At 34.5% G+C, this 21,215-nt stretch overlaps 4 protein-coding genes across 6 annotated transcripts; 1 reads left to right on the forward strand and 3 right to left on the reverse strand.

The window, feature by feature from the left end:
• Positions 1 to 451: 451 nt before the first annotated feature.
• On the reverse strand, positions 452 to 1,509 carry LOC111809386 (ankyrin repeat/KH domain protein (DUF1442)). Of its 2 annotated transcripts, none has more exons than XM_023695839.2 (2): positions 1,304 to 1,509; positions 452 to 1,205 (listed from the first exon to the last, which is right to left on the reverse strand). In XM_023695839.2, exons 1-2 carry the CDS (start codon positions 1,361 to 1,363, stop codon positions 615 to 617), a joined length of 651 nt encoding a protein of 216 aa, XP_023551607.1. In that variant the 5' UTR covers positions 1,364 to 1,509; the 3' UTR covers positions 452 to 614. The 2 variants fall into 2 exon arrangements, with proteins under 2 accessions (XP_023551607.1, XP_023551606.1); XM_023695838.2 differs by having other exon boundaries at positions 452 to 1,217; positions 1,304 to 1,506.
• Positions 1,510 to 5,504: 3,995 nt separating this feature from the next.
• Positions 5,505 to 7,815, forward strand: LOC111809388 (small ribosomal subunit protein uS15). The gene is made up of 5 exons (XM_087116834.1): positions 5,505 to 5,663; positions 5,765 to 5,837; positions 5,955 to 6,093; positions 6,172 to 6,358; positions 7,496 to 7,815. The coding sequence occupies exons 1-5, from the start codon at positions 5,641 to 5,643 to the stop codon at positions 7,527 to 7,529; spliced, it is 456 nt and encodes a 151-aa protein (XP_086972960.1). The 5' UTR covers positions 5,505 to 5,640; the 3' UTR covers positions 7,530 to 7,815.
• A 541-nt stretch (positions 7,816 to 8,356) lies between these two features.
• Positions 8,357 to 14,504, reverse strand: LOC111809385 (uncharacterized). 2 transcript variants are annotated; one of them, XM_087116833.1, is made up of 8 exons: positions 14,251 to 14,504; positions 13,857 to 13,982; positions 13,008 to 13,106; positions 12,194 to 12,336; positions 10,258 to 10,366; positions 9,449 to 9,556; positions 9,111 to 9,251; positions 8,357 to 9,015 (listed from the first exon to the last, which is right to left on the reverse strand). In XM_087116833.1, the coding sequence occupies exons 1-8, from the start codon at positions 14,326 to 14,328 to the stop codon at positions 8,614 to 8,616; spliced, it is 1,206 nt and encodes a 401-aa protein (XP_086972959.1). In that variant the 5' UTR covers positions 14,329 to 14,504; the 3' UTR covers positions 8,357 to 8,613. The 2 variants fall into 2 exon arrangements, with proteins under 2 accessions (XP_086972959.1, XP_023551605.1); XM_023695837.2 differs by having other exon boundaries at positions 10,258 to 10,319; positions 12,183 to 12,336.
• A 1,333-nt stretch (positions 14,505 to 15,837) lies between these two features.
• Positions 15,838 to 18,002, reverse strand: LOC111808656 (sugiol synthase). The gene is made up of 2 exons (XM_023694773.2): positions 17,049 to 18,002; positions 15,838 to 16,600 (listed from the first exon to the last, which is right to left on the reverse strand). The coding sequence occupies exons 1-2, from the start codon at positions 17,982 to 17,984 to the stop codon at positions 15,968 to 15,970; spliced, it is 1,569 nt and encodes a 522-aa protein (XP_023550541.1). The 5' UTR covers positions 17,985 to 18,002; the 3' UTR covers positions 15,838 to 15,967.
• Positions 18,003 to 21,215: the final 3,213 nt, after the last annotated feature.

The following is a 21,215-nucleotide window of genomic DNA, read 5'->3' on the forward strand; positions in this document are numbered from 1 at the left end:
ATTGTCTAATATAAATAGTTTAGTTAATTAAAATATTTTTAAATTAAGTCTACTAATTTAAATTATTTTTGCATAAGATAAACCTATATAATAATTTCATATATATTTATCTTATTAGGAGAGAGTTAAGAAATGTGCATGAAATATTTGATGGTTTTGTTATATTTATTTGTAATTAAAATTTTAAAAATATAGAGTGAAATTTGTATGTTAATTTCAAATTGTTTAATATGGGGCCAAAAAGTAAAGTTAAAGATGAAGAAAAATTAGGTAGAAAATTCATCATGATGGAATTTTATTAATTAAAAAAAAAATGATTGAAATTTAATAATACATTTAATTCTCAAACATTAAATAATTACATATCTAATTTAATATCGAACATTTAAATCATTTAAAATTATATGGCCGTATTTAACATAGCATTATGTTAATCTAAAATAGATATATAAAAAAAATCATATAATGATGCAATAAATTTTAAAGTGAATCTGATAAATACAATTTGAAAAAAAAAAAAAATGACAAAGAAAAATAGAAAACTTCTATTATACACAAATGACAAAACTGTATTCACAAGGGTGGAAACGACACCGTTTGGCGTGGAAGAGAAGTCACTTCCGAATGACGAATTCCTCCCCTGATCGTCGATCAACATGCTTAATCCACTTTCCCTTCCCTTCGCCGGAACCTGAATTCGCTCCGCCCGCCGCCACATGCGCTATATCCAAACCCTTTCCCACCGGCAGAAACGTCGATCGAACCAACCGCCGCGTGCCGTTATCCGTAACATTCTTCCATCTGAAACTCGAATCGCTTCTCGAGTTGGCGTTCTTACAAATCAAAACTGCGCCTCTAGAACTCAGATTCGCCAGTTTCAGAACTCGACTGAAATTCCTCCTCTGGCTATCCACCACCATAAAATCTATACCTACCAGTCCATCCATCACCTCCTCCGGCTCTCCAACAATCACTTCAGGCACCGATCCCGCTCTCTCCATCGCTCTACAATATTCTCCCCTCGATCTCTCATCAGGAACCACACACACATGTCTCCCTCCAACGTGCCGTCGAGCCACCGCCAGACCTATACTCGTCGCAATCGCTCCACCGCTCGACCACGTCTCCACAATGAACTGCGCGCTCCATCCCGCCGCCATCGCAGAAATCAGTTCCGCAACGCCAGATTCTTGTTGGAGATCACACTTCACATAAAACTGAAATAAATCAATCATAAGCTCCAGAAAATCGCAAAAAAGAAAAAACGAAACAGAAATCGGAAATCCGAAACGAAATCTCTTACAGATTGAACGGTGTCGATGTAGGCCTTGGAAGCCGTCTCAGGGGACCAAACAAGCTTCATATCAAAATCACCGGTGCGATTCTTTTCTCCGCCGATTGAATTCAAAATCTAGGGTTTTGTGTCGCTCCCTGTCGCAGTCCCGGTTCCGTTATAGTGAAAACAGGAACGAGTTTCCTTTTGTGAATGAGAAAGATACCAATTCGGGGGTAGGGTTTTTATTCTCTTAACGCATCAAATAAATAAATAAATAAATAAATAAATAATATATGTGTTGACCGTTGACTTTTGCCACATTTTTTCCGACGTGGATAGATTAGATTACCACCGTGGTTTTCTTCGTTCTTCCCCCAAATTTGTCAACCAATATCTCAAAAATAAATAAATAAATAAATTGTTGGATTACACTGTGGGATTGCTGTACTAAATTTAAATATATCGCCGACCTTCAACTTAATATTATATATTATTTTTTTAAAAAAATCAAAATTATGTTTTTTTGTCTTTTTTTTTTAAATAATAATAAATAAAATAAAAAAAACAGTTAGGTTACCTAATTTAAAAAAGGGTAGTTGCAAACGTGGCCGAATTTTAAGAATGTAAAATTAAAAGTAAGATTTGTTTTATAACTAAAATCAATTAAAACTTGTGAAGATTCTACTTTTATGGGAGGTGACCTAAAATATGCTTATAGGCTTGGATGAATACAGTGAATGTATTTAATACTAAATTTTTAATAGTCTCCGCCATTTGTCCCATTTTCCTCTCCGTTTCATTAACTGGTTTCATGCTAGAGATGGAAATTATCAGAGATAGTTATGAGATGATATCCTTCCAAATGTGATGAAATAATCTGTATTATTATTTTGTCTCGTGCCTCTAGGTAGTTTTTACCCACCTTTTTGTATCACACGGGCCAAATTAGTAAAAAATTAAAATTTGTATAAAGTATATGAAAATATTATTTTTATTAATTTAGCCTTTTATATTACTAGAAATTAAGATGCATTTGATCGTGAATTAAAGTAATAATATTATTGAATTGTCAAAATTACTTTCTGATCGGTTATTCGAGATCTTTGGTGTCTCTACCCACGATAAAAATAATGGGAGCCGTTCCTTATAGAATTTGTAATTTTTATTTTAAATATTATATATTCATGAATATTAGAAAACTAAAATTTCATTTTTTTTTTTTGGGGTAAATTGATGCTCCAACCATTTTTAGTTTTATATTTTGAAAAGTCAAATTATGAGTTGAAAATATATATATATATATATATATATATTTAAAACCTAAAAAAAAAAAATTAAAAGAGTAAATAGAAAATAAGAAATAGAGTAGAAGCATCGAGAGAATTTCCTATAAATATTCAAAGTAGAGCCGGTTCAATTAAGCCGACCCATGCGTTAGTACTAAGCAGCCTTGACTTTTTTTTTTCCTTAAAAAACATTTTTCCTTAATTATCTTCAAAGAATTTGTCTATGTAAGACGGATTCTTTCCATTTTCCTACCAATATATGTTGAATTATGTGATAAGGATTACGGTGTTCCAAATATTTCAACTGGACCTATTACACGATCTAAGACAAAGAAGATTCAACAAACATTCATTCTTCATCTATAAAATTGGATCGACTCGGTTCAACCACCATTTCTAGAATTAGGAGTTGATACGATTGACGAAGGACAATTGAATATTTGCACGGTTGAAGTTGAAAAACTTTAAAATGTCAACAACAGGGTTTGAACCTACACGTTAGTATGTTTTAGTGGTTAAGGAGACAGACTTGAAATCTGTTTGGCTTCACTCGTGTATAGGTTCAAACCCTTTCCAAGTTGTTGGGTGTAATAGGTTCGGTGTAATAGGTCAAGTTGGAACATTTAAATGTTTTCCAACTTCAACAGAGCCGATCCAATTTTGTAGATTCGTGTAATAGGTCCAGTTGGAACATTTGGAACACCGTAATTCTTATCATCATGTTTTCCAAGTTGTTGGGTGTAATAGGTCCAGTTGGAACATTTGGAACACACCGTGATTCTTATCATCATGTTTTCCAAGTTGTTGGGTGTAATAGGTATAATTGGAACATTTGGAACACACCGTGATTCTTATCATCATGTTTTCCAAGTTGTTGGGTGAAGAGGAAAGGATTCATGGATCCTTCTCGAATCCAAACTCAGAGCGGAATCAGGCTCCACCCAGCGCGTATGACCCAAGATGATCGTCGCTGCAATCCAAAATGTGAATCGTCAACGTGACCCAATGAACGACGCACGACCTAGCCTAGTGCGCTAGACCCATGCAGACATAAGAATGACCCGAGCGCCCGAGTGACGTGACCGACCCACTTGATAACCTGTACGACCCATCCCTTACACGTGCGCGCGTGCCCCCTCTCGACTTACTTAGTGGCTTGATTGACAACTTATTTTCGACTCGACTCAATGACTCTAGCGGCATGAAAACAGCGTGAACAACTCGGGTCTAAGGTTTTGACATCGATTCCTACATTTTTTATCCTTCCAAAACTGATTTTGACCTTATCAAAGGAATTTAAGGTTGAAACAAACTTAAGGGACGGGCTAAGGCCAACCAAGTAAGTGGCTCTCATATCGTTTTTCTTGAATATTTTTAGATGAATTATATTTTTGTTTTGAATGTGTAAGTCCATGACATCGTTTATGATTTTTTTAATGAATGTTTCCATATAAGAAATGTCAGATCATGCATACGGTAACAACCTTACTGTTGAATGAAAGATAGAATCATTACAGACATCATTATAATTCACAAAACTTAGATCTAATTTAAACGTAGCGATGTGAACTCTCAAATTTACTATTAAAACACGTATAAATCAAATGGGTGTTACTTTTCGATCCACCTATTAAAAAACGACAAACCATGCATACAGTCAACGAAAGAGACCCCACACATAAATCTTGATAGAACATAAATTTGATAGTGACGAGGAAAATACATAGAAGTTTCTAGGAAGAGAGAGAGAGAGAGAGAGAGAGATTTGGGAGGATTGAAGATTTTGAATAACAAATTAATCACGAGATTCAGGTCGGTAGGGCTGGCAATGGCAAAGGCAAAGGCAGATTCATCATCAAACTTTGACTAAGTATACAGACCGCCCATTGTTCCCTTAGTTCACAAAACCAAACCTAATAAATTTACAACAACACATGTCACTGTCTCAATTCAACCATATCCTATGATCCTATGATGTTCCATATCATTAAACACATTAATTATATATACTTTATTTTATTTTATTTCCTATTTGACATTTCATGTTTTTTCTGTAATCTTACATTAATTCAAGTTGTATGATGCTGATGGACAACAACTAGTTAAAATATAGTATCAGGAAGTACCGCTTGTCGAACCTCGATATTCACGGGCTTATTAGCTAAATAGAACTGTTTATTAAAGTCCCTGATTAGCGGGTTAAGAAGAAAATCATGAATATATAAATAACAAAAATACGAGAGCAAAGTGGACATAACATACTATTGAGGAGATCTGTAAGAAAAAAATACTACTTTTTTTGTGCGATCAACGTTGAGATACTATAACTTTCGGTGGTATTTTTTAAAAATTAAAAATTAATAGAATTTCATATTAATATAATAAAATTTGTTTAGATTTAATAATAAAGTTTGGGACCCAATAAGCTATGTCATAAACCTAACACTTTATTATATAAAGTTGAATTAATTGTAAATTTAGCATAATTTAATTATGATTGGAAATTTTGTAAGCATGTAGGGTGTCTAATCAATAATTATTATAATTACCTTTTAAGCAATGGATTTATTATTATTATTTTAATATTAATGCACTACCGATGGCAAATACATATAATAAAATTTTATATTAACTTACGTAGGTTAGTCTATTATAAATTTAAATTTTATTAAAGAAAATTAAAATTAATTTTTAATAAAATGAAATTCAAAATATAAAGACGAAAATGAAATAATATAAAACGAATTTGCTCATTATTATTATTATTATTATTATTATTTTGAAGTTTTGAAAATACAATTAATAATTTTTTAAAACAAAACTTCATATATAATTATTCAATTGAAATAAAATTAAATGTATATTTTAAAAATAAATAAATAAGGAGCGGTGATGTAAATGTGGGCTTCAAAATGAAAGCCCAATACTTGGAGCTACAGACCGATCACATTCCAGTGACAGTATAAAAGGCTCTGCGAAGGCCTTCTAGGGTTTTGGTTATTCGGCCGTCGCGGAAGAGCAGCTCTTGTCGAACTGAGAACTAGGGCCATCAGAGTTACGCTGCCGTAGACGATAACCATGGGTCGTATGCACAGTCGTGGGTTTGTTTCTAATCCCCCATTTGTTTCTGATTCAATTCGATTTCATTTGTTGAATATGGATGAAACTATTTACAACATTGACTCCATTTTTGCATTTACAGTAAGGGTATTTCTGCCTCTGCATTGCCCTACAAGAGGACGCCGCCGAGTTGGCTCAAGATCTCTTCTACTGATGTACGTGATTTCTTGACACTCTTATTATCTGTTTGCCTGATAGTGAATGCTGTGGGAAAGTTCTGAGTCTTTTTTTTTTTTTTTTTTTTTTTTAAATCTGTTGAAATTTGAATTTAGGTTGAAGATAATATCTGCAAATTTGCGAAGAAGGGCTTAACCCCTTCTCAGATTGGTGTGATTCTTCGTGATTCTCACGGTATCGCTCAGGTCAGAAGTGTTACTGGGAGCAAAATCTTGCGTATTCTTAAGGCCCATGGTATTCTTCTTTTCCATATCTTGCTTGACGTTTGCGTCTGGGATTTTTGTTTGTTTACGAGCATTCTTGTCTCTGTAGGGCTCGCACCGGAGATTCCAGAGGATCTGTATCACTTAATCAAGAAAGCTGTCTCCATCCGCAAGCATTTGGAGAGGAACAGGAAGGACAAGGACTCCAAGTTCAGATTGATTCTTGTGGAGAGCAGAATCCACAGACTTGCTCGCTACTACAAGAAAACCAAGAAGCTTCCACCAGTTTGGAAATAGTAAGTTTACTTCGTATGCTGTTTGGTTAGACTGAGAGTCATTCCACATTTCATATGATCAATCTAAAGAATGTAGTTCATGGTTATGGATTATCTTTGATGTGGTGCTTTATTTTGAAACTATCAAATGATTAATTTAGATTCTTTTTTGTACTATAACTATTTTCATTCTAATTTTGAACTATCCTGCACCGAAGCTCCTGGTATTAAGCCTGGTCTATAGTTTGGGTTCTTATTACTTTATCTAACTGATCGAGAATCATTTAACTTATATGACCAGATAAAATTTTATGTTGACATGTGCTATGGCTCACAAACTATTACTCAAACATCTGACAAGAAGAAAGAATTTGAAAGAAACAGAAAAGAAGAATATTTTGTTTGTTATCCAAGGGAAAGTAGTGTGGATTTGTTAGCATTTTTTTAAAAAGAATTTGGGGTTTGTTCGGCATACCTCTATCTGCTATGTTTAACAGAGTGAATATCAAATTTGGAAATGGATGGCCTCAAATTTTACTTGTGCAATAGGGAGTTCTGCTTATGCATGTACAAATCTTATTGACTAAATTAGGATTTAGACCTTTGTTTTCATGTGAGTTCAGTTTCTCTGAATCTGCCAACTATTTTTAATAACCAGTTGCTAATCAATCATTGCAAAGTTGGTTGGCTTCAACTTTTGATGAATTTTCCCTTTAGGCTTGTGTTTTAAGTCACATATTCATGTACCATATGAAATGAGTGGACTTCTACTCTCTCTGCTATGTTTAACAGAGTGGATATCAAATTTGCAATATGTGGTTTTATTATCAAGGGCTGGATGCAATTTTCTTTTATTTGTGTTCAAGATTATAGTTAAAACGTCCAAAGCTTATTGACTAAATTAGGATTTAGACCTTTGTTTTCATCCAGCTTTAATTTTTCTGTAACTTCGAACTTTTGGTTAGATTCAACTTTTGATGAAGATTACCCCTCATGGGTCCATAACTGGTGTACTTGCCTTTCTTGGATTCTTTCCTTTTATGAATTGTTGGATATAGGCTTCTTAAGAAAAGTGTAGACATATGGTATTTCATGATATGCTTACATGTGTCCATGATTGATTATCAACTGCTTTATAACATTTGTTTTTCGTTGCAGTGAGTCAACAACTGCCAGCACCCTGGTTGCATAATTTTCAGTTAGAGTGATTGGTGGCTATATGACTCCATCTGTGATCGACTCAGTCGTTGTAAGGTCAGGTGGATCAGTGAAAGTTGTGAGTTGGTTTTTATTTATGGAATCTGTAGCTTCAATCTGTGATCGACTTCAGTCATTTGTGAGGTCAGGTGATTTAGTGAGAGTTGTGACTTAATTTTTATTTATGACATCAATTTTGACTTCTGTTTTTATTTAGTATGGAATCTGTAGACTTATTTAGCCAGATTTGAAAAGAAAACCAGTAAACACGGTGTTGCTTAGATGGTGGATCTTTTAATAAATTTCTTGAGGCAAGTTTGAAGAAAGCGCATTGGATTTTTTCTTTTGATGGCCAATACGATCGAAACCATCAATCTAGCACAAGTATTCTTCTTATGGACATGCACTACTTTGATCTTTTGAGGAAACAACCGAACCCACCTATGTTAACTATCCTTGTGAAAAATATTTTGATATTTTGTTTTTGGATTCAGAATTATATGGATTTTGTTGAATTATTCATAAAAGGGTTTTCTATGATTATAACGAAAATTATTAACGAGTTCTTGATACATGACAACCAATTCTGAAGTCTGCCCCATTTTGTTCTTGATGCACGACTACCAATTCTTGCCAGGTTGGCACACCATTTAACGCCTCAAGGTTGTCTATTTATATAATTATCAATATGATGAAAAATCCTACATCCAAGCAGTTAAATTTTGCACCATTTTTGGAACTATTGATCAATTTTGTATAGTTCTTTTCTGTTTCTTTTTTTTTAATAATTCATGACAGTCCAGAAGAAAAACAATGGAAATGTACACTTCATCGAGGAACACTTCTAATATATGTTGTTTTGATGACTGCCGATTATCCAAGAGCTACAATATTTCAGCAATAGTGAAATAAAGGACATGGGAATTAAAATTTACAGCAAATAAGGTTCACAAATGTGAAAGAAAAAAAAAAATCAAATGAATTTAGAGGCAGCGTGAAACAAACAAAACACGTGACGACATTGAGCACCAGAAAACGTTGATACCCAAGACTATGTGCAGCATACCAGTCTACTACTCCTACCAGTTCGGTATGAATGACAACAGGTGACTTGAACCAGCATCCTTCATGCCTAGCATCAAACAACCTACATAAATCATCTGAATGTAATGTAGTAGTAATACTGCCACGAGCACTTTATTTTCTCCGTGAGTAGATAAAAGCATCACATTAGCCAAATAACAAGCTTCAGCATTGACAAGTAGACGATCCTCTATACTATGAGATTCAGAACTCTCTGGGGCTGGAGGTGTCTCGTTTTCGGAAGGTGAACTTCCATTGCGTTCATTGTCATCCTCGTGTGTATCATCATCACCACCTCTTTCATCCTTCTTTTCACTAGGACCACTATCACTATCTGCTTTTGGGACAACCTGAACTAAATCTGGCCGTGCTTCTACCCCAACACGTCTCAAGTGCAGCTGTCAAAGACCATTTAAGATAAGATGGGAGCACATATGAATGTAAAAATGGAAAAAGAAAAAGAAAAAGAAGCAGTACTGGGCGTCATATTTACCTGAAGATGCAAGTTTACTTCATCAGGGCGTGAAAGAAATGGGAAATCGCCCCCTGTTTTCAAGTATGCTCTTCTGGCTTCAGAATATCTTTCATTCAGTTGATCTTTGAGTTGCAGTGGAACCGCACAATAGTCATTTGTCTTTGAGGGTCAGGTAACCGTGTCATGGAAAAAAAAAAGACAAAGTGAGGCAGAAAACAAGCTATTCAATCACCTTACATAAAACTTTCAATGCTAATAGGCAGAATTATCAAGTTAAAAGCACATAGCATCATCTAATCAGGACATCAAATTACAAATAGAAACTAACGAATATATCGGAAGTATAGAAGGCATACATCCATTATGGTAATAGACGAATCTGGAAGAAGAAGAGGTCCAACTGAGGCATCATCAACTGTTAGGGTCAGCCTTGAAGCCAAATCTTCTCTAGAAAGCATTTCCACCTGAACTGATGATATTAAATTCAGGGCTAAAGGAACTAGTCAATCAAATTGTATAAGCAATCTGCACAAGTACCATCATCTTTAACTGAGAAAAAAATGAGGCCCTAAAGGTGAAGAGAGGAACATACATACAATTCATATCACAAATAATAAAGCTGCTAATGTATCCATAAGAGGTGTCTATATGTAGATAAGGGACCAAAAATCTCGGAGAACTTGGTAACTACAGCTGAGAAGGTTCAACAACATTATTGTAAATGCAACTTTTATACTGGGAGCTAATACCATGACACAGAATATTAGGGATCCACAACATACTTCATTGGAATTACTAATATATTGACATCCACAAGAAATAGAGAACCATATAGAACTAATCCATTGCCAACTGAACTGTGAGGGGAAGAGAGAGAGAGAGAGCGAGAGAAAGATCCCAAGCAACACATAGTTTCTTAAAGAGTGGAGGAGGAATAAAAACTTGCGACTAAAGGTTTAAGACATGAACTGCTTAATTGAGATGGTTGCATTGTTTTCAGAACCAGAAACCAACCCAACATCACTAACTTGCCAAAATGGATGCTAAATGCTAAAAAGAAAAGTTGAGTACGCTTCATAAAATCAATCTTATCAAATAAATGATACTAATAATTAAAAACCATGATAATAGTTAACTAAAAATAAGGTTTCAAACTTCGAAGTACCTGAGAAACAACAAAGTCTACAGAATCGGCGATAAAAGGTTCATGCGGACCATCACGAATTCCTGTTAAGACATACCTTTTCAGCAAAAAAGATGGGGCCCAACTAACACTGCATAAAGCAATACCAAAATCATGCGAGTTAATATTGAAGGAAAATTTTATACTGAATAACAACAAAAAATTTGAATGAAAGATTTTGGATCGGGAACATGTAATTTACAAATTTAGGGTACGTCAGCAACATATTGTTACAGCATTAAAGCTAAGGCTACAAAAATTGGACAAAATAAAGCAGAACACTCTCTGGAGAGAGTTGAAAAAAGTTGAGGGAGATGGAAAGGGCAAAGGAAATAAATATATATGCCCAAGTCGCCAGTATTAAATCCATTGTATAATATAAAGTAAAGTGTGCCAATGCCTTCACTTTCAGATCAGATATTGCAACTTGAGAGTGAAAATGGTTATACAGAATCTCCCGTGTATCAACGCACACGAGGATTTATGTTCCAAAAACGGAGGTTTGGGGATAAAGGATAGAAAGATCGTAGCATTGCTTTCCAAAGAGTTATAGAGGTCTCCACCTTCATGGGTACAGAAAATTCCAGATAGGATGGAGGTCCAAAATGTGATAGGGGATCAACAAAAGCCCAGGGACACACATCAGAATGCATTCCCTTCAGGCTGGTGCTTTTTTAGCCTTCTCAGATAGGAATTGGCAAAAATATTATTCTGTAAATGCAACCAACGATGACTAGTTTTTAAATGGCTCACTAAAGGAGAGGCTCGCAGGGCCCACATAAGCAGTTTAAAACATCCTCCAGCCAGCAATGTGTTGGAAGTATCTGCTACAATAGGGCTGATCAAGATGCTCAGAAGTTGAATAGACTGTTTGATTCGAGATTCAAAACTTCCAGCTGTGTAATCAGAGAGAGATTAGAACATGGCTAGTATATAGTCCTGCCAGGCATTTTATCATGTAAATCGTTATTCTTTGGCATCTATTAGTATCACAAAATGGAGATAATCTGGAAGCAGAAAATGCCCAAAAAATCAATTAAATTTATTCCTCGGAAAAGAAGCTTCGGGGAAATTATACACGGCAGAAATGCTAAAAATGGCTATCCTTATCTAGCCCTAATTTCTATTTGGCAAACCTTCGTAGAAACAGTCTGAAAGACAAGCCGAAAATGCCCAAAAAATCAATTAAATTTATTCCTCGGAAAAGAAGCTTCGGGGAAATTATACACGGCAGAAATGCTAAAAATGGCTATCCTTATCTAGCCCTAATTTCTATTTGGCAAACCTTCGTAGAAACAGTCTGAAAGACAAGCCCACTGTTTTCGCCACTGTCCTTGTAAAATTAGTTTTCAGAAGAAGCTTCCGTTACTTGCAATTAGCTGGTGTTCCCGCTTTCTGGCAAAGGAACTTGAGCAATTTCCATGTGGATTTCATCTTAGAGGAAAATGGGGCTTGTGGTCCAATGCCACAAAACTTTTCTTTAGGAAATGTGATTTTGGAGGAACCATAGGATTTTCAGGGAAGCATCTAGAGATTAGGAAGAAATCTACAACTTCGTCAAATTTTGTGGCATCTAAATGATGCATTCTTTCCAAATCGTTTTGTAACCCTACAAACTTAGGAATGAGAATCGGACATTTCATGTAAGCTCCCTTCCCTTGTGGTTGTCCTTCTCTTATACTTGAAATTTTATCGATGGAAAAAGTCTCAAGTTTCTCCACTCGACAAGATAGGAACATATCTAATTTGTCCAAAATTGCATTTCCAAGTTTATAGTAGCAGAGACTATGGTAGTAGCATAGAAAATATTTTGGCATCAATAACTTACATAATAACAAAAGTTATAGATCTCATAAATCTGTACTCAGTAATGAATAAAATAAATTTAGAAAGAAAAGAAATGGCACCAGGAGCGTACATTGGAGCCCATGGCATTGCTGCAGAAAAACTTTTAGTCTCGATAAACGAATTAGATAATATCAAAGATTTAACACGTCTTGGCCGATGTTGAGCGAAAAGTTGTGCTAGAAAGCCCCCGAGTGAAGTGCCATAGAGATGTATCTGTTAAAAGCACAGCTGTTAAGCTTTAGAAGTCTTTAGTTTGCCAATCATTTCAAAACCATGAATATTGTATATAAGTTGCAATAATGAACAATAAAGTCAGTATCTATTATACCAAATTGATTAACAGAAGCAGAAGAGACCTGCTATCATCATAGAAGACGTCTACTATATCATCATACAAAATTGTCACTTTGTCCCCATATCAAATCTATCACAGATGAAATCAGTCAAGAAAGTTAATCATGCAAATTTTTTAGAGGTCATTAGGATAAGCCAAATCCATTATATTACATTATAAATAACCAAATTCAAATGATACTCATAAGCTGAAGTTGGTGTTACAAAAATTTTCCTTTTCATACATTCTAAAATCAAAATCTGCTCAACTTTATGGAACCTAGAAATATTTCTACTCCGCTCATAGGTTTATGGCTATGTATCATAACAAATCCTAAATAGTGGTTCATGTTCGGCAAAATTTTGTTTCTAAATCACAGCTTAGCTATTTCAACTTAAATATAACAACCTCAGCAAATGCACCCATTCACACAGAAAATAAAATATGAGTCAGATAATATACAAGAGAATAGAAAAGAGTTGTATTTATGACAAGAAAGACAAAGGAAAATAAAATAACATTATGAGATTGACATAAGCAAAAACCTTACATGATGAACATCTATAGCATCCAAGAACTTTTCAAATGCTTGAATCCACTCTTGATGATTCCATACACGTGGAATATCAACAGAAATTATCCGATAACCCTGTATGTAAGAAATGATGTAATTCAGCAATATTCGCCCAATATATTTGAATGCACAACTTCAGAAGTAATGGTAATAACAGAACACCTTAGATTCACGAGCAAAAACTAAAAGAAAGAAAAAGAAAGAAAATATATACGTGAAATCCATAAATTCAATAATGCCACTCAGATAGCAGCAATTCCATATTATTATGCAGGATGAAATTTCTTGACACAAACGTTATCTACTTCAAAATTAATTGATTTGGGTAAAGGTATCTACAGTCAAGTTATCATAAGCCATAATCTACGCAGAGACCTGTTTGCACAACAGGAGAAAGGGTTGAGCTCGTAAGGAATAGGTAAAGGTCATTCTAGGGCGGCTTTACTTAAAATGCTTATGGCATTAACAACCTAGTGTGCAGCGGTATACACTGCCCAGAGACATTAGCCTAATGGCTTTATTATACTAAATTCTTTTCTCTACAAGGGAAGGAAAAAATGCAGGACCAATTGCATTGATACTTGAGGAGCATTTCTAGCTCATGCCGACAGTAAATCTGAAGGATAGCATAAAATAAACACCCTACATAGTTGATGTTCTCTGATCTCGACAGAGCAGCGGAAAACACTGAAATAGAAGACCACGAATCGAAATAGCAATCGAGGACGGGGACAGTGGAATAGACTCCCAACATATTTCAAATATATATATATATATATATATATATACTTTTTTGGTGAAAATATCAACGTGAAGCAGCAGTACCTTCATTGACAAAAACATAATTTGTTTGTAATAGACATCTGCCGTCCCCGCTATTCCAGGAAGACAGATAAGAGGCGGTACAACTTTCGGACCAAAATCATAGTATCGCCATTGTTTGGTGCCAATCTGCAAGAGTAGACATAATCATCTGAATAAGAATCAAAAGAAAGCCGAGTGAAACCTAAAACCGCAACAGAAAAGAAAATCCTCACTCCTAAACTCAAAAACAGCTATCCGGAAACCTTCGTACATCAATAACTATCATAATTGGACAAAAACAAAGGAGAAAACAAAGTCGTCGAATGAAATCAATGCAAGTAATTGTAGAATCACAGGGGATAAAGAAAACCCTACGAATTCGAAATCGGAGGAGAAAATCGATAGAGAAACTTACAGGAATCCGGTGAAGAGGGACCTGAGATTTGAAGTAGATGAAATCGCCGGGCGCCGAGGAGACGCCTTTGATTCCCATAATTTGAAAGCTCTAAAACCTCTCTGTTCTTCCTCTCAGAAATTCTTGGATTTTATTGGGAGGAGGAATTCGGGTTGATAGCTAGCGAAGCGAAAGCCAGATGGGTGGGCCCACTCTTCCAAACCTATCATTCTTTTTTCACAACAAAACCCCTTCCCCCTTTCCTTTAACCGCCTCTTGCATTTGCTTTTTACACCTTTTTATTCTTCTCGTTTCTGAATATCCCCCAAATTTGTTAATTTATTATGATTGGGATACTTTCTTCTTATCAAACCACTCCTCCAACTTTTTATATTTTCAATTTCCTCCCCAGTTATTTATTTATTTACTGTCTTCCATTTTTTGAAAAACTTATTTTTAGCCCCTCTGATTATAAAAATGTTTATTTGTTACTTTTTAGGAAAGTTGATCCAATAATGTTTACAGAATATAGGGCAAAATCGAAATTAAAGAGTAAAAAATGGATTTTTTCTTTTCAAAAAAAAGAAAATGGTAAGTATTGGGCTTGGGCCGGATGCTCTTACCTGATTAAATGGGCCTGTTTTATCTTCCACGTTTTGGAAGTTTTTTTTTTTTTTTAAAAAAAAAAATTTCTTTCTTATTTATTTAATAAAGATATTCGTTAAATTCATGGTAACAAAAACTATTGAAATAGAAATTTTTTTTGTTTAAACAAGAAATGGAAAGAAACCCTTAAAACGGTGGGGTTGCGCCTGGAGGGCCTACTAGCTATAAGTCTATGATGATGATAACGATGATGAAAGGGACTGGTAGAATATGTAAACAAGAAACCCTTAGAACCTTACAAACAAACCCTCTAAAAAAGATGAGCTTAGAAGAATTGATATGTGAGAATTGATGGCTCAATAAGGTCAAAGAGAAAAGAATTTTATAGTTTCTGTTTTTTTTTTTTTTTTTTTTTTTTCTTAAGTTGAGCTTAAGTGAACCTCGGGAATAGCATAGGAAAGCCTATATATAACTTAGGAATGTACTCGTAAGTATGAATAAGACACGACGAATGGATCAATAAAAATAAGATTTAGGAAAGAACTAAGAAAACTATAAGCAAGTTACTTATTTTTTCAAATGAAGGCTAGATAGAGCGATCAAGAGCATGCCTAAATGCAGGGTTTTAGGGATCAAGATAGATAAGTGGCTTGTATTTCTCATACCTTATATTTTTATGAACTCGGTTATATATTTTTACCAGTTTGTCGTCTATCAATTTGTAAATTGTGCTCCTATTGTTCTTCTATTTTTACATAAATTTCATTAAATGCAAGCACGCTTCAACTTTCATATCAGTTAGTGATAGTTCATGGCTTGAGTACAACCCATCGAAGTTTCATGCGGTTAATCCTTATGTGAAAATTCGGGTGGGTCATCTAGGTAGTTCCTGCCACCAACTTGTTGATTTGGACCCACCGCTGGGGAGAGAGCGTTTACAAATAAATAGTGATCGTTGCATCCAACCATTATAACGGGACAAGATTGAAGCCTACTTGCTACTTCTGCCCGATCATAATGCTTGTATACTTCGATCATCATATAGCCAAATCACAACAATCTAATATTCATACACCAAACATTATGATTTATTTTTACTAAATTTAAAATTACTTGCACACTAATACGTTATTCAAACCAAATAGAGGTCCAAATTGGATAGCCTTGGCGTAGGAATAGCAACCAAAGGGTTCAACTTCTTGTTGACAACTCCAAACTTCTCATCGAAATCAAGCACTGAATGTTGAGGCAATTCCCACTCAAAAGCATGCAACAACGACGCCAATATGAGCATCAACATCCTCTCAGCCAAAGGGATCCCTGGACATGACCTCTTGCCATATCCAAACGGGCTGAACTCCATGGCACTCCCACCAAGCTCGTATTTCCCACCACCTTCATTCAAGAACCTTTCTGGCATGAACTTTAAGGGGTTCTCCCAAACTTTAGGGTCTCTTAGAATGGCCCAAATGTTGCAATACATGGCGGAACCCTTTGGGATGGAGTAGCCCTCAAGGGTGATTGTGCTGGTGAGGCTACGAGGCACCAAGAGAAATATAGGTGGGTGTAAACGAATCGTCTCTTTGACCACTGCATTTAGAAAGCTTAATTTGGGCATGTGAGATTCTTCTGCTGCTGCGTCTAAACCCACCACTTCTCTTAGCTCTTCTTTCACTTTCTTCATTGTGTTTGGATGCTGCATTAGCTCCGCCATCGCCCACTCAATTGTTGTCACTGTTGTTTTGGTTCCACCAATGACCATGTCCTGTTACCATACACAAATGACATGTCCTTAATAACTCGATTGGTGTAGCCAAATATGAGCATCAACGGTTGTATTTGTTGTGAACATACACGTAGAAAACACTAACTAGCTTCCAAATTTTTTTTAATACCAAAAATTTAGTAACGGTTAAAGACTACTAACCTCCACAATGGTTTGTCCATTTTGAGCATAAACTCTTGTGACTTCAAAAAGCCTCATAATATCCTTACTTATAGATGATCTTAGACTTTCTCCCAACCATCCTCGTCAACTACTACCAATTCTATTGGAGTTTATTCATTAGTAACTTATTATATTAAATCTACGGACAATTATAATTATTCCATAAGTTAGTTATCTATTTAGTGCTATCGATTCTACTCAATTTACTCCATAAATTAGTCCATAAATTAGTAACTTATTCTACTAAGTCGAGTTAAAATCGTACCAATAGCAAAGCCTTGAGTTGGTCATCTGTAATGGGGTTTGAATTATCTTGGTCGTCCTCGAGCTCTAACAGCAACTGCAAATATCCTCCCTTTACCACACCATTTCCTCCCGTCTTCCTCTGTTCTTCAATGGCGGTATTCAGAATCTCATCACAAACACGCATCGCCTTCTTCGTTCTACTCGCAATTCCCTGCAAATCAAACCAACCCAATATCGGGAAAATATCCGACAAATTAGGAGTTCCAAGCAGCACCGCCAGTTCATCCATCACTGCCCTGAACTTAACATCCAAATCAATCCCATCCTCTCCGATCAGCCGCCCGGAGTCGCCCCATGTCATTGCCAAAACCGATTTCATAGTAGCAAGGAAACCCACTTTGCCGATGTCTATTGGGGTTCCGGCCGATTCAAACACGCCTTTAATCACTTTTCTCACCTCTTGTCTTCGGACAGAATAAGACGCATCGAGAAATGATTTGCTAAGCATTTTCCGGACGAAGATTTTCCTCAGCTTCTTCCAATCGTCGCCGTCCTGGGTGAAGACAATGCCGGAGCCGTCGTAGCTGCAGAGAAGAGCACAAACGGTGGTATCTCGGTTGGGGAAGACAGTTTCGTGGTGGCGGAAGGCTTCATTGATGGAGGAAGGGGAGTTAAGAACGACGCACAGCTTGTTTCCGATCCTGAGCTTGAAAACAGCGCCGTAGATTTCGGCCAAATCGGCGAATGTGCGGTGGATATTTCGCAATAAAAATGGAAGGTATCCGACCAGCGGCAGGCCACGGGGGCCCGGAGGCAAAGAGGGACGCCGGACTTTTGATCGGAACCAGAAAAGAGCAAAAGTGACGACGGAGACTAAGAAAATGGCGGTTGAAATTTGTTTGACTTCATCCGAATCAAGGGACCAAAATGAGCAGAGGAAAGCAGAGATTGACATTGTAATTACCGATATTTGGAGTCCAACTTGAAAATGTCGAACTAGTAGTAGCCTTTTATAGAGTTTTTTTTTTAGCTAAATTAAAAAAATATTTGAAAAAATATAAATAAAACAATAATAATTATTGTTAATTCTAATTTAAATCAATTAATTATAGGCCATTATTATTAATTATAATTATAATTTAAATCAATAAATTATACTTAGTCAGATTAACGTCATCAAAATTAAGAACAATAAATAATTAATAATGATTAGTATAATTATTCAAAATCAATTTTTCTAAGCAAACTCATGTTAATTAATAACTAATTAATTAATTAATTAATGATTTTAGTCAATATGCAACTTATATCCTTTTTAAGTCTAGACTTTATATGGAATATTTAATTTAATAGAGCAGTCATAAGTCGATATATTTTTACAACGGTTCATGTTTTTTTTTCTTCAAATAGTTATTGTTTAATCAAAGATTGATTTACTTTTTTTAATTTTTGTTGGAAAAAGATAAACGAAATTATAATATAATCAAATTTTATTACTACAGTAAATTTAATGTGACAACTTTGTAAGAGACCTAGTCGTAACAAATTTATTGAAATACTGGGTTAATAAGCGAAACCAATTGGTTAAGATACTTTTAATTAATTTTATTACTAACAAGTGTAAAAATATTGTTAAAGTTGAATAAATTTGCGATTAAATTATAACTATTTCTTATATAAACGTTTTGAATGATCTCTTAAAATTATATAAATTGAATTGAGTTTATTTATAAATTTCAAATAGTTAAAAAATAATTAGATATGAAATTTAAGATTTTGAAATTGAGTTTTTAAAGTTATTTAATTAAAAATATTTAAAATTAAAAACTTTAAATTTTGTAATTTAATTTAAAATTTTTTTTGTCAACAATCATTATCCAATTTAAATAAATGATTACGTAAATGTAATATTTTATAATTTAAAAGATATCTAAATATCTGGCACTACACGTCCTCTACTTTTGTTTTATTCGTCATAAAAGCACATGTGACGTACACCGATTTTTCTTATAAGATTATAAATTTAATCTTCAAATTTAAATTTATCTTTAAATTATAATTTTAGTCTGACATATGCTTTAAATTTATGTTTAATAAAGTAATTATTTTTTTTTAAAAAATTAATTTTTAGGAATTTTTTATATAAAAAATTTGAAAGTGTAAGAATATATTAAACATTTTTTAAGTTAATTTAAAAAAAAAAAAAAAACACAAAACAACTTGTAATTTAACTATATTTTTAAAATACTAAAATAAATGACCAATCATATTCTTAATTATTAATTTAAAAGGTAATAATGACTGGGGATAATTTGTCTGCCTCCAGACATATTAATTTATTAGACACCATTAACTCCTAAGTTTGGTTGGTTGTTTGAATTATATTTTTAATAATTCAAGCGATAGCTGTTATAAGGTTAAATTAATCCAAATATCTTGTCTAAAAATACTGTTAAATCTAAAAAAATTTAATTGATTCCTCTGATTTATCTAAAAAAAATAAATAATAAATAAATAATAAATAATGATGGTGTTAATATAACAAAGCAATTTGAATCTTAGACACTTTTACAACATTAATTATAGTAAATAACTAGTATGTTCATAAGTATTAAAACTTAATGAGTTTGAATACTAACCTTTTGTAGTTCAAACTCCTTTTTCCTCACGAACCGGTTTCGAACCACCACTGGTGTCTTCTTCACTATCCTCCAACCTTAGAACGGGATTGTGGAATTCGATGAGTTACTAAACTTGGGAGGGATTTTGTATATATGAAGTGAGTGTTTGTGAAAAGTTTTTCTCAAAGTTTTTCACCAAGAAGAAGAAGACCTTCCGTGTACCATGATCACTTTATTTAAAGAGTCATGTTTGCATGTTCATGCAAATTTGAGATCACCAAATTTTGACACTCAAAATCCCACTCAAATGTTTGGGATTATGTGAAGAAGCATGCATGTTTGAGTTAACCAAATTTTGACATTCAAAATTTCACTCAAACTTGTGAGGTTTATTTGGCAAGTATGCAAGTTTGGTTAAACCAAATTTTGACACCTCAAAATTCCACTAACATGGATTTTTCCATTAAACGAAGTCAACATTTTGACTTTTTTCATTTTAATACAACCATTAATTTGAATAATTAATTTCAAATTAAAGTGATTAATTAAACTATTTAATTAATATTTAATATTAATTCAAATGCCAATCTCAATCAATTCCGACACATAATTGATTAAGATATTTAAATCTTATTTAAATATCTCAGGTTCTCTCTTTTTGTTTAATTCGTAAATAAAACAAAAATGCGGTTAAATATATCATATATATATGTAGCGCATATTCCCTAATTTGAATTCGAACACTTCGAACTCACTCGTCACGCTGTTTTATGGTTTAGTCCGATATGAGCTAGCAGAGGGACCTAATGGACCTATAGATCATGGGCTCCAACGATCCAAGATTAACCGGTTAAACTCATTAACCTGGTTAACCAACATTCGTTAACTACTAGGACACTCCACTATAGCCTAGTAGTTGCACTCCCCTCACTATAGATAAATTTCTGTCCATTTGATATAACTATGATTAGTAAGTCGATCATTCACATGTTGTTCGTAGCTAGAGCTGGGTCAATTTACCGTTTTACCCCTGAAGTTACTGCTTGTTCCTTATGTCTCACTGATCCTCTAATGAACAATTGGTTTGTGGTCCAACTAGTAAATCAAATCCCTCTCAGGCCAATGAGAGGGTGGGGCCCCTTGTTCAAGACCTAGAGTCAGTGCTTAAGGGAACTACCTCTCTTCTATCCCTAAAAGTGGGTAGGAGTGAATTCCGTCTTGCACCTCATATCCCCAGCCATTCACCCAGTCTTACCCCTGAAATGGGAGGCCTATTGAGTTAGCAAACTCGAGTCACTCTCACCCATGCAAATCTAAGGATAATTCCGAATAAACAGGAGTTCATGGTTAGCTCAGGATTAATATCGAGTTACCTAGGTCATCGAATGAAAAGAAAATCAGTCTCAACCGTAAATGACATTATAAAGTGAGAATGATTTTCTTCATGGTCCGATCTTATGCAATACTCATTGCATAGGACGCCCCCACTCACATGTCTCCACATGTACAATTTAGTGATCACATTGTTTATATCATATACAAAAGTGGGCCGCATCCATAGTGTC

This window comes from Cucurbita pepo, chromosome 13 (assembly GCF_057944985.1).
Source record: "Cucurbita pepo subsp. pepo isolate OVF chromosome 13, ASM5794498v1, whole genome shotgun sequence".
Taxonomy (NCBI): Eukaryota; Viridiplantae; Streptophyta; class Magnoliopsida; order Cucurbitales; family Cucurbitaceae; genus Cucurbita; species Cucurbita pepo.